General features: G+C 39.6%; 1 protein-coding gene across 1 annotated transcript; it reads left to right on the plus strand.

The window, feature by feature from the left end:
* Nucleotides 1-2,826: 2,826 nt before the first annotated feature.
* Nucleotides 2,827-9,273, plus strand: LOC140242789 (tubulin alpha-2/alpha-4 chain-like). The gene is made up of 2 exons (XM_072322546.1): nucleotides 2,827-3,161; nucleotides 6,573-9,273. Exons 1-2 carry the CDS (start codon nucleotides 2,981-2,983, stop codon nucleotides 7,703-7,705), a joined length of 1,314 nt encoding a protein of 437 aa, XP_072178647.1. The 5' UTR covers nucleotides 2,827-2,980; the 3' UTR covers nucleotides 7,706-9,273.
* Nucleotides 9,274-14,002: the final 4,729 nt, after the last annotated feature.

The raw sequence follows: 14,002 nt of genomic DNA on the forward strand, positions 1-14,002 counted from the left end.
AAAAATGGAGTGAACTTTGTTATGTGCAAGACAGTGTACGAGATTTGTGCTTCTATCAAGAAGTCTTGTGTCTGCAAGAGTGAGCATGTGCAAAGTAGTTCTGTATTTCAATCTTGCAATAAGTCCACGTTGGTGGTAGGAGGCCTATGATGAATTATTATGAAGGACGCGTGAAACCTCTTACCCTGGCCGAAAGCCCCACTTCGTGTTGTAGTGCATGGATTTAGATAGCTACTATTGAAACCCCCAATCCAAATTAAACAGATGATTATCTTCGTCAGAAAAATAGATTAAATTAAACGTAGAACTGGTCGTTCTAGGTTCCCATTTATATTGTGCCGCATACTTTGATCTGAATGGCAAATGACAAAACTAATGTATAACTCATATCGGAACATGATAGTGACTATCGATTATACTAGCATAAAGGCGTAGAGAAAGAAACCAACATGTTCAACTTGATCAGCAGCAAGATTATCTGAGCTGTGATTTGTCGATCATTAGCGTTCTGTGCACTCTACACCTAATACCTTGTCCTTTCAATGCTTCACAAGATCAATCTGCTCTGTAGTCCCGTCGTTAGATTTTTTTTTTTAATCAATAAGATAAAACTCGCGTGTATATCAGCTGTGCTCCGACTCCGCCATTGATTTTACAACTGGACCAACGCACCCCTGCATTATACAGCAATATTCTCGCAAAGATGTCAAATTCATCACACATATAGGCCTACATCTATTTTCTAAATCAATCAATCACAACTTTCTTTACAGCACAGCAACTGCAATATTTCATCCTTTGCTCAATGTAATACACACATATCTATATTATGTTGTGAAAGTGTCGTGATATTTGTTTTTATTTTAAGTTGCTTTGTTATGCTTATAATCACTGTCAAAGTTTTTTATGGTACATGTGTAGACAGGTTACAAGAGTTGAGCACGTGCTAAACTCAGAATTAAAGAGATCCTGTTACGCTTTTGTAAACTGCAATGATTTTAAGAATTGCATGTGACAATGTGGATACCTTGTGTAAGAGTCCCTACATTGATTTTGTGCACGAGACCCTGTATGTAAGTCATTTTCTTGTCTCTGAATGGCTGTAAAACTTAAGTCTGATAAGATAATGCATTTCGCGGACATAGAGCAAAGAACAATGGTCATATGAGAACATTGGACAGCTGGAGAAGAAACGTTGACATTAGGTATCCTATTGCAAATTACTTGTCCGGGAAGACATTGATTCGAGTTTCTTGTTAGCCGTTCATGAGGGTGTAGTAGGCTACATAACTAAGAGACAAATATTTTCCCTACATGCCAGAATCCACCACAAAGAAACAAAAGAGCAAGATACACGTAAGTAGGAAATACATTTTACCATTGTACTTAAACTGCGCAGTGTGACTGTAGTGTCGAGTTACACTTCCCGCGATTCATATCTCTGAATTGATTTGGCAAGATTTGCCTCCGTAACTTCCTTTCGAAATCACTTTAAAAATATCATTTCCAGTGCTTACTCACTTTGCAGATACACATGTACCATTTGTATTGGCGACGTAAAATGCAATTTGTGCGTGAGTCTTCCGCGATGCTTTCTGTGTTTGTTTGTTTGTTTGTTTGTTTGTTTATTCATTTTCCATCTGAGAAGATGGCTGAATAGCCCATATTCAGCTACGTTAAGCTGGTCTTCCATGGGGTCCAGTTGGATGTGAGGTGGGGGACCACATTCTTTTGATGAGAGCAATGACTCTATAGAATGTAGGCCTACTGTGTCAACCCAAGGAGGTTTTATACATGGAGTTCCAACTGGCTGTAATTATTCAAACAGTTGTCAGATTTCTATTGATGTACAAAAGAATTCCACAGGTGCACTTGTGCCTTTGATGATCGATGTTCCAAAAGCCGCCGTCTTGCTGACTATTAAATCAGAAGATTCATTTTGAACGTTATCATAATATTGGCCATATTTTGCTTATTTATTTATTAAATGAAATGAAATTTAACTTAATGATAAAGCATGTAAAACAAAAGTCAATTCCGTCCAGAAATTTGATCAAAAGTGTAAATCAGAGTTGTATCATATGAAAATGTTTAAAACTGTACCATCCTGGAAAGCCGGTTTTATCTCTTTTCCGCTTAATCTCCACAAATGAAACTGATGTTGAATAATCTTCAAGTATAATTCTTTATTGATAGATATATCAGATTAGTGCCCGGGTATGCCCAGTCGAGTAATTTTCATCTCTATTTCAGCATTTTCTGCTCAATTTCTATTCGCGCAGCCCCGTGTCTGTACCACCTACCTTTTATAAGAAGGGATAGCGAAAAGTAATTACCATCACAAAGACATATCTTCCTTTGAAAGCGGCTGGTGATTATGCAATGAGACACGAGATTATTGTCTTCGTATCTGCGCGGCAGATCCTGTTTGGCACATGCTTCAAATATTTTTGAGGGATGGCTTCGAACATCTAGCAAAGGAAATAAGACTGTTGTGACTCCATTCTCTAGAACCTCCTTGGTCAACCAGATGAAATCAGTGGGCATTGCAGAGAGTTTTAGTCAGTACAAGCACAAGTGCTTACCGTCTTCTCTTCATGAAATATCTGTTTATTATCGTGATCATCGCACCATACGACTAAAACTAAAATGTAGTTTGGTGCTAGTTTTGTGCGTTTAAAAATGTGATCTTACCTGCTACCTTAAGTGCACTTTCTGTGAACATTATAAGTCTTTATCAGAGTCAGTGACGGATGTAGTGGGATTTTGGAAACACGAAGAGAACACGGCCTATTTGACCTTCCATTACTAACCCTCATATAGGAAACCAAATTCTACAGGATAAGTCTGATGTGTCCTTCCTAAGTATACGGCACAACTGCACTGTATTATCTATATTTTTAATTCTTTAATTCTTTATTTTTTTTACTCCAATTAGCGTGAATGTATCTCGGTCCACGTCGGTCAGGCTGGAGTCCAAATGGGCAATGCATGCTGGGAGTTGTACTGTCTGGAGCACGGTATTGGGCCCGATGGTCAGATGCCCTCCGACAAGACTATGGGAGGAGGTGACGATTCCTTCAACACCTTCTTCAGCGAGACTGGAGCCGGCAAACACGTTCCTCGTGCCGTCTTCGTCGATCTCGAGCCGACCGTAGTCGGTAAGAAATCTAATTTAAGTAGAATTGAGTAGTAAACGTTGTATAGAAGTGTATGACTTTCTGTAAAAGGTCATCACATGACCACTATTTCAGTTCCAGTTAAAGATTTCCACAAACATTCACGTAGCTAGGATTTACACAATGTTACACGTCGGACCATGTCACAAAATTGAAGCAGCTGGTCAATACATTAAATGTTGTGGACATAACTAAAGCACAGTTTGTTGAGCAAGGTCCAAGAGAATACAGTATGTAGATAAGTGAAAGTGATGCATTTTAAAAGGTATGGCTGATATGAGAAACCAAGTGGGAAATCGGGAAGGAAAAAAACCGGAGTTAGGTGTAGATGGCAAAGAGTATATTGACAGTTACAGCACTGTGCAGGAGCAAGTTAGTCGTGGCTACAAATGATATTGCATACATAGAAAATTATGACCTGATGGGACTCTTTCATTTGAAGGCAAATAAGCAGACACTTATTCATAAATTTCATTGAAATATAAGGTGACTTCTACATTTCCACTGAATAGAGTGGAGAATGTAGGATAATCAGATGACAGTGCAAGTCTTCCACTGCTGAATGGCAAAACAATTGGCTACAGAAGTATAGTAACTACATTTTAAGTCCAAAATATGAGTAACTTATCAAATACATTACATAGTGACCATTAATCAAAGATAACATATCATTAATCAACATAGGATGCAAGGAGGTGCTTGTAGGAGCCTATACAGATAAACTTGAGGCAGATTTGACATTTCATTCCAAAGTTTACACAGAATAGCTAACAGCATTTTGTGCAAGGGTGGTGCGTCTGCCATATACATGGAACCATTTTGCTGTCGAGTGGAGTAACTATGAACATAGGTGTTTTTATGATATTAAGCCTAGAGAATAGTTGGATATTCATTTGTGTAAACAGTTTTGAAACATTTAAGTTTGTGTGTCCCTTTAGCAACCCTGAAAAGTAGATTCCTTACATAAATTTGGGTATTAATTGTAGAAGCAAATTTATTCGGACCCCAAAAAATTCACCCTTTATTCTCTGTATAAAAAGGGAGTGTATATTCTGGATTGACATGGCGTTTTTATGCCGCCGCCAAGAAGTGTCGCAGGAGGCATAATGTTTTCGGGTTGTCGGGTCGGTCATCCTTCTCTACGTCCGTCCGTCCTTCCGTAATAGACTTTGTAAACGGCGTCACTGTTTGAGGTATCCAAATGAAACTTGGCAAATTATGAGTTTACGAAGGGCTCGCACACTCTGGGTCAAGATCAAATACTTAAATTTCACCATATCCCTACATATCTCTATGGTGCCTGAATCAAAGGTCAAGAGAAAATGTTGAAAATTTTTGTTTTTTCTACACTTCAATTCAATTCAGTTGAAACTTTATTTTCACTTTTTTCACAGAATGTATTAAAAAACGTAAATTTGACATATAGTGATATTTTATGAAATGATACACATGTAGAAAAAAAAAAGTTCATTTCTATAGTCATTGCAAGGTGGGGCATAATAAAAATTGTTCAAACATATTTATACATTCTTTAAAAAAAAAATGCTTCAAAGTATTGTCATAAAAATGTGTGTATACAGATAGTGATTATTTACCATTCATTTGTCTCATATTGGTAAGATGTTCTGGAGATCTATGAAGAGAATAATATGAAATAAAATGCATACCAGTTATATTTCTGTAATTCATTTATTCGTTAAAAACTCTGAGATGCATTACCGTAAGATTTCATACACGATGTTGGAAGACATTCTTCAACCATGCTCATATTTCGTGACATTTGCAAAAGAAATTATTTGGCCTACGACCATAAACGATCCAAGATGGAGAAGGTGCTGCAAGTCATATTTTCAACGATTTTTTAAAAAGTATGTTTGAAGTGGATGAACGGAAGTCCAGATTAGAAACAGATTGTAGAGCAATATTTGGTAACTTAATATTCTTCTTCTTCTGATTAAGTGTGCCTCCTTCAATAGACTGAAGATACTTGCAGACTGTGATATTTACATTATAATACAGTTTATTTACAAATATTTACAAGTACAAAACAAATTTGAAGAAAATAACTTGCCATTGTGATCAACCATTAGTCGGTTACGGAATGATCCTACAGATGACGCTGAAACAATTTCTCATGACAGAGAATTCCAGCTCCTTACTGTTCTTGGAAAGAACGAATGACGATGCGAATGACGATGTAGTTTATTTTATTCTCTGGTGAGAATGAAATAAACTACGGCTAAATGAGAGCACGCAATTTTGTGCACTGGCAGCAACTATGTACTGACAGCAACTACGTACATCATTTATTTTACACATGAAAATGATAAGCAATGCCTATATAATCTTGTTGTGTCGCATTTCAATGTTTACAACTTTCTTCGGTATGCCAATATATACTGAAATACTGAGCCATTTAGCACAAAAAAAAAATGATATGATGTAAACATTCACTTGAGAGGTCCTTAATTCTCCAGTAATGATTAGAAAAATTGTCGGGTCATTAAAATACATCTACCCTATCTTTGCTCTTAAACAGCAGGAGAGCTGTTATATTGGAATCCACCTAGTCAAGAATGTGACTTATCATTTTATTCTTATATAGGAAAATAGGCATCAGTGTTCTTATTTTGTGTACATGTCGTTAGATGGCTCGAGTCCATTACTCGGAATCTGCCTGGCCGCGGTAAAAGGCTTACACGGGTAAATAATTCCCCATAGAGAAGTGTGTTAACATTCAAAAGTGAAAAAAAAAAAAAATCTGTAAAATAGCTGGGAGAAATGAGGTGTTTTATCTTCGGTAACCTGAAAAAGTGAGATATACCCTTTCATCCAACAAATTTACAAGGGGGGGGGGGGTTCTTCAGCTTAAACTCTGTCCAAGGGTTCGCAAAGTTCTTTTTACTTAAAAAAAATCACAATTTATTTCCTGTACATGCACCCGATCAAATAATATAGTCCCTTCAAATTCCATGAGAAAAGCCTTCATCTTCGAACCAAAATGCAGTTTGTAGAGGAATTCATACTTAATATAAGCAGCTATTCAGTTTCTTGCCAAACTGCCTTTTCTGAATTTTATCTAATTTCGTTCTTCATTTGCTTTATTATCTTTGGTACTATTTTGTGATGCGGTCAGGGATATTCCATTACATTTACAGGTGTGAGCCCTAAAAAGTATTTTCGTCAAGCACAATATTAGAATCCCGCCATCTACTGACGAATAGCCAACACATGACTATACAAGGCTTTTGTTACCACATATAAAATTCCCTCTCTCTACATTTGCACATATAAAGCGATAAAAGATAATGTGACATCATTTCCATATTCAACGAATGTCATCAATTAATATGCAACATTGATTTGTAGTGTGTAATATCGTTTTCTTTGCAGACGAAGTTCGTACCGGCATCTACCGTCAGTTATTTCACCCTGAGCAGTTGATCAGCGGTAAGGAGGATGCCGCCAACAACTACGCTCGTGGGCATTACACGGTCGGTAAGGAGCTTATAGACACTGTCCTGGACCGTATTAGGAAATTAGCTGACCAGTGCACGGGGTTGCAGGGATTCCTCATCTTCCACAGCTTCGGTGGCGGCACGGGATCTGGATTCTCATCTCTGCTCATGGAGCGTCTCTCCGTGGACTACGGCAAGAAGTCCAAACTCGAGTTTGCCATCTACCCAGCGCCGCAAGTGTCCACCGCGGTTGTCGAGCCTTACAACGCTGTTCTGACGACCCATACAACCTTGGAGCACTCTGATTGCGCTTTCATGGTCGATAACGAAGCTATATACGATATTTGTCGCCGTAATCTTGATATTGAAAGACCTACCTACACCAACCTTAATCGACTCATCGGACAAATTGTTTCGTCTATCACTGCTTCTCTTCGTTTCGACGGTGCTCTTAATGTTGACTTGACAGAATTCCAGACTAACTTGGTACCGTATCCTCGCATCCACTTCCCTCTCGCCACGTATGCTCCAGTCATTTCTGCAGAGAAAGCCTATCACGAGCAACTCACAGTCGCAGAGATAACCAACGCCTGCTTTGAACCTAACAACCAGATGGTGAAATGTGATCCGCGCCATGGAAAATACATGGCTTGCTGTCTGTTATACCGAGGTGACGTTGTTCCGAAAGATGTTAATGCTGCCATTGCTACGATAAAAACCAAGCGATCCATTCAGTTTGTTGACTGGTGCCCAACTGGCTTCAAGGTAGGCATAAACTATCAGCCCCCAACTGTAGTGCCTGGTGGTGACTTGGCTAAGGTGCAACGAGCTGTGTGCATGTTAAGCAACACAACTGCAATCGCAGTTGCCTGGGCTCGGTTAGACCACAAATTTGATCTGATGTACGCCAAGAGAGCTTTTGTCCACTGGTATGTCGGAGAAGGTATGGAGGAGGGTGAGTTTGCCGAAGCTCGAGAGGACCTTGCTGCGCTCGAAAAGGACTATGAAGAAGTCGGCGTGGATTCATTCCAGGAAGACGAAGAGGAAGGGAACAAGGAGGAATTCTAGATTTAGACTGTCAGGACAAAATTATGATTTACTTGTGGTTATTGTAATACATGAACATTGTGTTTCCTACGAGTCACTATTCGTCGATGGTATTTCGTAAGATTGAATATATATGGATTTGTGCGCGCTTGATTTATGTCAGTAGGCAGTATTTGCATCTCATCCAGTTGAGAGAGTTTTTGTCTCCGTTGTTTGGTGTTGTGTAGCTGTATCAGAATGACATGTTGAAAATGCAAATTGAGTGTTTCTGTCAGAGATATCAAATCAAACGTTTAGATTTCAAATATCAACTTACGTAGAAACATGATGATAAAGCGCTGCGAACAAAGTGTAAAAGATTAGGAAACACGACGTAAGCGATGGCAGTTGAAAGGATGAAGAACATGGAGTAGTTACTGTAATTGCAAAACGTTGAGATTATTGTGTACATTCATACTATAAACAAAAACACATGTTTATTGTTGTCATGTGTGAATGATGACGTTAAGCAAACTGTAAATTATGATACATTGGGGGAAAATTGTGAAAGATCTTGATATTCCACTCTCCATACAGTATACAGTGTTTGATAAATCAAATTGATCACAGGTGACATACTGCGCATCGCGTTCTTTGGTACTGCTTTAGATGCCAAATAAACGTCGATGCACAGCAACGCTAATTGTCATTGTCGAAGAACAATCATAGCTTTACTTCTTTTTGATTGACCATCGAAGTGACAATGTGTAAATTAGCAGTTTGTTTGATGTCATAACTATCTAAACACTGATTATGTTCAGAATGATTTTCTTCACTAGATGAAGCAATATCAGATGATTGAAATAGTAAAAATATGATTTCAGGTAAAAATTGTGATGTCTGTTTTGACGTATCTTTTTACTCAAATGTATAACAAATATTATGCATAAGAAGGCATATTGGACAGCGCAAGATACATTTAATACCAGCCATATAAGTCATTGAAATATCTTATCTCACTCGCAGTATTAAGAACTTAGAATCAATGCCAAATATTGCCAAATATTGCCAGATTTGAGAAAGGAGATGTCATGCATTTCATTACCATATTAATAGAATATTTCGGAGTGCAAGACTATGGCATCAAAATGTTTAGTACCATGTTTATGTACAGGTTAAAGAAAGAGTGTTCACATTTTGCTGTCACGTCCCATCTTCTCACTTTGACTTGACTGATTGTATTGTCAATTTCACCAGTACACTAAACTTACAATCATGTTTGAATTAAGAAATGGTCATGAAATGATTATCATAGTGTTTCAGGACGAAGTTACCTCATTATGTAGGGTGACTGTCAGGTACATTTTTTCAAAGGTTATACCAGAGAATCTTGTTATACGTTCGAAAAGCTCTAAACAACGAAGCGCAAGGCACATTTAATCAGAGTGATTTTAAAGCATACAAATTGTAATATTTGCTTGACTTGAAGTACTGTAGATTAATAAATGGATCAGAAGTCTGAAATGAGCTGTAATACTGTTCGACTACTTGAACTCGTTTTCAAAATGCGATCTTGAATTGTGATTTATAGACACAAAGATTCTTTGTTAAGCAACCCGTTGGTACATAACAGCTCTAGATACTTTCAAAAAGTAGAAAAGAATTAAGAAATTAAAAAGGATATGGAAAAGGGAGAGTATGTGCTCAGAAATGCGTTTCTTTCTGCTGTTTTTGTGTACGATCGAATAATATCCAGTGATTTTATGGGAAATTATCATGAAGTTGGGTTAGACTGAAGGAGCATATGGAAAGAGAAGACGAGGAGAAGAAAGATTGAGAGGGAGGAAAATACAATGTAATGGAGATTAAAGAAGACAGGATGAGTGAAGGGAGGGAGGACGGAGCGTTTGGAGTGAAGAACTAAGAGAAAGATAGACTAAGAGCATACAAGAAAGGGTAATTGGGACTATGGCGATGTAGAGGGAGATAGTGTGTTCGTGGGAATGTGGAAAAGGAGAAGAGAAGGGAGGAAGAGGAAAAGAGACTAAAGAAGATGAGGGAGCGAAATAAGAAACGACAGAGAGGTTAGGAAACGAAGATAAAAAGGAAGCATGGCCAGCGATATTTGACAGTGCTACCGTACATACACAAAAAGGCTCGTTTACATGATTATCTTTAACATGAGTGGGTTGAGCATACTTTATAAACAAAATTCATATCAAACAATAGTTGTGAAGTATTGCTTCCTTATTCAATGATTTCGTCAAAATGGTAGTCCTTTCTTCTCTAACCATATACCTCTTTGAAGAAGACAAGGTTATGACTTTGTTTATAAAGAAAAGAGAAGCCAATCCGTACTTCTATAGAACCTTGAAACTGACAGCATGTTACTCATTATCCACATAACGTTTTCGATATTGGGGTAAGTACTAGGCCTATTTCCCGTCGTCTCGATTTCTGCAGTGATATCACAATAATCATGAACGGCATTCATCACTTACCAAGAGCATAGTACTACTATGTTGGTACCACTTTTGGTACCACTATAGGTGAGGACCTTTCGTCTTAGCGCCTGTAAAAGTAAAGACAAGGCAAGTGCCAAATTGTGTCTCGCCCATTCGCGTACAAGGAATTAATAATTTTTATAACTCCCAGAAGTTAATTGACCTGCTTATGACCTTTGACCTTGTGGTGACCTTCAACACCCCAAGGGACATTTACCATCCAAGTTTGGTCACAAACGGACAAAGGGATCAAAAGTAATGAGCCATAATCGAAATGCGCCATAAAAACATAACATTGGGCCCTAAACTTTTGTTGACCCCTTTCTGTGACCTTTGACCTTGTGATGACCTTTAACTCCCCAAGGGACATCTACCGTCCAAGTTTTGTCACAAACGGACATAGGGATCAAAAGTTATGAGCCACAATCAAAACGCGCCCTGAAAACATAACATTGGGCCCTAAAAGTTTGTTGACCCCTGTCTGTAACATTTGACCTTGTGACGACCTTCATCTCCCCAAGGGACATCTTCCATCCAAGTTTGGTCCCAAACGGATAAAGGGATCAAATGTTATGAGCCATAAACGAATTGCGCCCTAAAAACTTAACATTGGGCCCTAAAAGTTCGTTGACCCCTGTCTGTGACCTTTGACCTTGTGGTAACCTTCAACTTCCCAAAAGACATCTACCATCACCCAAGTTTGATTGCCATTGTAGCAACATGTGCTGAGTTACGCTTGATAAGAGAGTCTTGCAAGTAAACTTTAACGTATGACCTCAAATGACCTTTGACCTTATCATGGACCTCTTACGGCACCATAAGATGAATGTACCCCAAGTGCATCCATCATCCAAGTTTGATTGCCATTGTAGCAACATGTGTCGAGTTACGTGTGATAAGAGAGTCTTGCAAGTAAACTTTAACGTATGACCTCAAATGACGTTTGACCTTATCCTGTGACCTCCAACGGCACCATAACATGAACGTACCCCAAGTGCATCTATAACCCAAGTTAGGTTGTAATCCAAGCAACTTATGTGAAGTTATTTGTCAAAAGAGAGTCTAGCAGGTAAACTTTAACATAGAAAAGTGAGTCTTGCACATACTCTTTAATATATGACCTCAAATGACCTTTGACATCATCACATGACCTCCGACAACACCATAACATGAAGATACCCCTAGTGCTTCTATCATCCAAGTGTGGCTGCCATTGCTGTAACAGTTGCCAAGTTATGCATCATAAGAGAGTCTTGCAGGTAAACTTTAACATTTGTGACGGACGACGGACGGACGACGGACGGACGCCATTTGGATCCCTTAGCTTAGTCTCGCCTTCACCTCCGGCGGGCGAGACAAAAAAAAAAAAAAAAATGGAATGACTGTGACTTGAACTATGATATTTCATAGCTTTGGACAGAACCTGATTTAAAAACTTCTGTATAATGGCCATATAATACGAGGCCATAATTGAAATGATGCAGAAAAAAAAAATACCACAAGTAATCATCAAAGTGAAATGGAAGTGTGACCAAGTCTTCAATTGAATTGTGAAATAAGGAACTGAATAACATCCCAAGAACCTTGTTACCCTCAGAAAGGGGTTGTTTATTGTGATGCGCCTTGAACAAGGCTAATACCAATAAAGAGGTCCGCAGCAAGTTATCGCTCTCAGATCAAGACATGGCTTCCCAATCGTGGTCTTTTGCAACGTTGTTGTGATGGTTTGGGTGCGATCTGCCAGGAATGGAGCGGAACATTTGATTGTCATGATGTGGTGATTGGGTTGAGTCGTGACAAATTGGGACCTTGTCCGGGAAAATGAACAGACAAGCCGTTTTCTTTCGCATGTTCCATGCGGATTGTGGTGAGGACTCTCACGTCTGGTTGTACACGTGTGCTGTAAGTACGTAGTGTATAGCGTCGATGGTGTATAGGCTCATGTCGTATCGGGCCTATGTACCTGCTTGCATGTAGGTTCTGTTAGGCCTCATGCGTTTTGGTGAAGACTCTCACGTTTGGTTGTGCACGTTGTGTATAACATTTATGCTGCGTAGGCTTTGGCAGTCATTGACTGTGTTTGTAGTTTTCAGACTACATTTTGTGTGAAGGCCTAGTGCAGATTTTGGTGAGGATTCTCACGTTTTGGACGTTTGTCGTTTTTGCATGAAGGTCTTCTGTAGACCGATTTGGGTGAGGATTCTCACGTTCAGTTGTGTGCGTATATAGTGCATAGCGTGGGTATTGCGCATTGGGCTCGCACGTGTTTTGTAGTCGCAGACGGTCGGTCTAGCGCGTCGTGTGTAGGGCTAGTGCAGTTTGTGAGTGTGCGTATGCTGGATGTGTATGTGTGGGGGCTTGCGTACACATTGGCTACGGGTCACGCCGAATTTTCTGGAAGATTAGCCTCGGTTAAAGGCTTTGATATATTTTCCTTAGTTTGCACAATCGTGCTATGTGGTCGTTTGTAGTGAGTGTGTATACTCATCCTATGTCCTTAGATCACATGCTAATGTGATGCCGTGGTGTTCTGATTGTATGCCTGATTCGAAGGCTTAGGGATTTTGATGTTTTCTGCTTATCGTAGAAAATTTTTGCCTGTTCTGCGCGTGTGACTGGGTTCATGCATACATGTGTACTCATATGCAGTGCATTTCTTTTGTTAAGGCTTTGTAGTTTTGTGAGGATTTGTGACTTCTTGCAAGTTTTGATTTTGATATTCCCACAATGGCTGATGTCGTGCAGAGCTTTGTTGATGAACCCACTCAGGAAGGTTTTAATAACCTGAGGAAGGCAGAACTGGTGGAAGTTGCTCGAATTTTAGAAATCCCGATCAAAACATCGGATCGAAAAGCAGAGATCAAGGACACAATTTCGGAGTTTTTTACCAATACTGGTATTTGGCCTGCCTCTTTGTCAGAGGATGAAGCAGGGACAGATGATGGTGAAATTATCACACCTTTGGTAACCCCTGCAGAAAGTGAATTGAAGAAAATTGAGATCCAGCTTCGGATGAAGCAGCTGGAAGTCGAGGCAAAGAAAATAGAACTCGAAATCAAGTCAATCGATGCAAAATCGAATGAACCTTCTTCCAGCAGTTCAGCAAAGTCATCAAAATTTGATGCATTAAGGCAATCTCAGTTGGTGCCGAAATTTCGTGAAGACCGGGTAGAAGAGTTTTTCCAGCACTTTGAAAAAGTGGCTGTGAGTTTAGAATGGCCCAAGGAAGTGTGGCCGACATTGATACAGAGCTCGCTGGTAGGGAAGGCCCAAGAGGTCTATGCGTCTCTCACTATCCAAGAGTGTTCTGACTATGAGAATTTGAAGAGTTCCGTGTTAAGGGCGTACGAGTTGGTGCCGGAAGCCCACAGGCAACTGTTTCGGAATTATAGGAGAAGGGATGATCAGACATTCGTTGATTTTGTGCAACACAAGCAGACCCATTTTGAACACTGGTTAAGGTCGTCTGGTGTTGATGATTTCCACAAACTGAAAGAGTTGGTGTTGTTAGAGGAGGTGAAGAGGTGTGTTCAGCCAGATCAGCGGCAGTACCTGGAGGAAAGGGAAGTGAATGGTGCCAGGAGAGCTGCTGTCCTCCTTGATGAGTATGTGCTTACCCACAAGGGTACTTTCAAACTTTCTTCAAGCAAGAAAGGAGGCCAGGGTGTGCCAAGAAGAGGAGCTGTTGCTCCAAGCATTCCCAAGCCCGATCTTGATCAAAAGCCGAACAAGGCTTGCTTCTATTGCAAGAAGGACGGACATGTGATGTCAGCTTGCTGGAAGTTGAAGAAGAAGCGAGAAAAAGAGGGGATTAGCAACCCCAAAGCATTGCCAG

This window comes from Diadema setosum, chromosome 19 (assembly GCF_964275005.1).
Source record: "Diadema setosum chromosome 19, eeDiaSeto1, whole genome shotgun sequence".
NCBI lineage: Eukaryota > Metazoa > Echinodermata > Echinoidea > Diadematoida > Diadematidae > Diadema > Diadema setosum.

Excerpts from the sequence above, each read along its gene's own strand:
- LOC140242789 (XM_072322546.1), top strand. The coding sequence starts at position 2,981 with ATGGGCAATGCATGCTGGGAGTTGTACTGTCTGGAGCACGGTATTGGG. Across the intron at positions 3,162-6,572 it reads TCTCGAGCCGACCGTAGTCG|ACGAAGTTCGTACCGGCATC; the intron begins GTAAGAAATCTA and ends TTTTCTTTGCAG.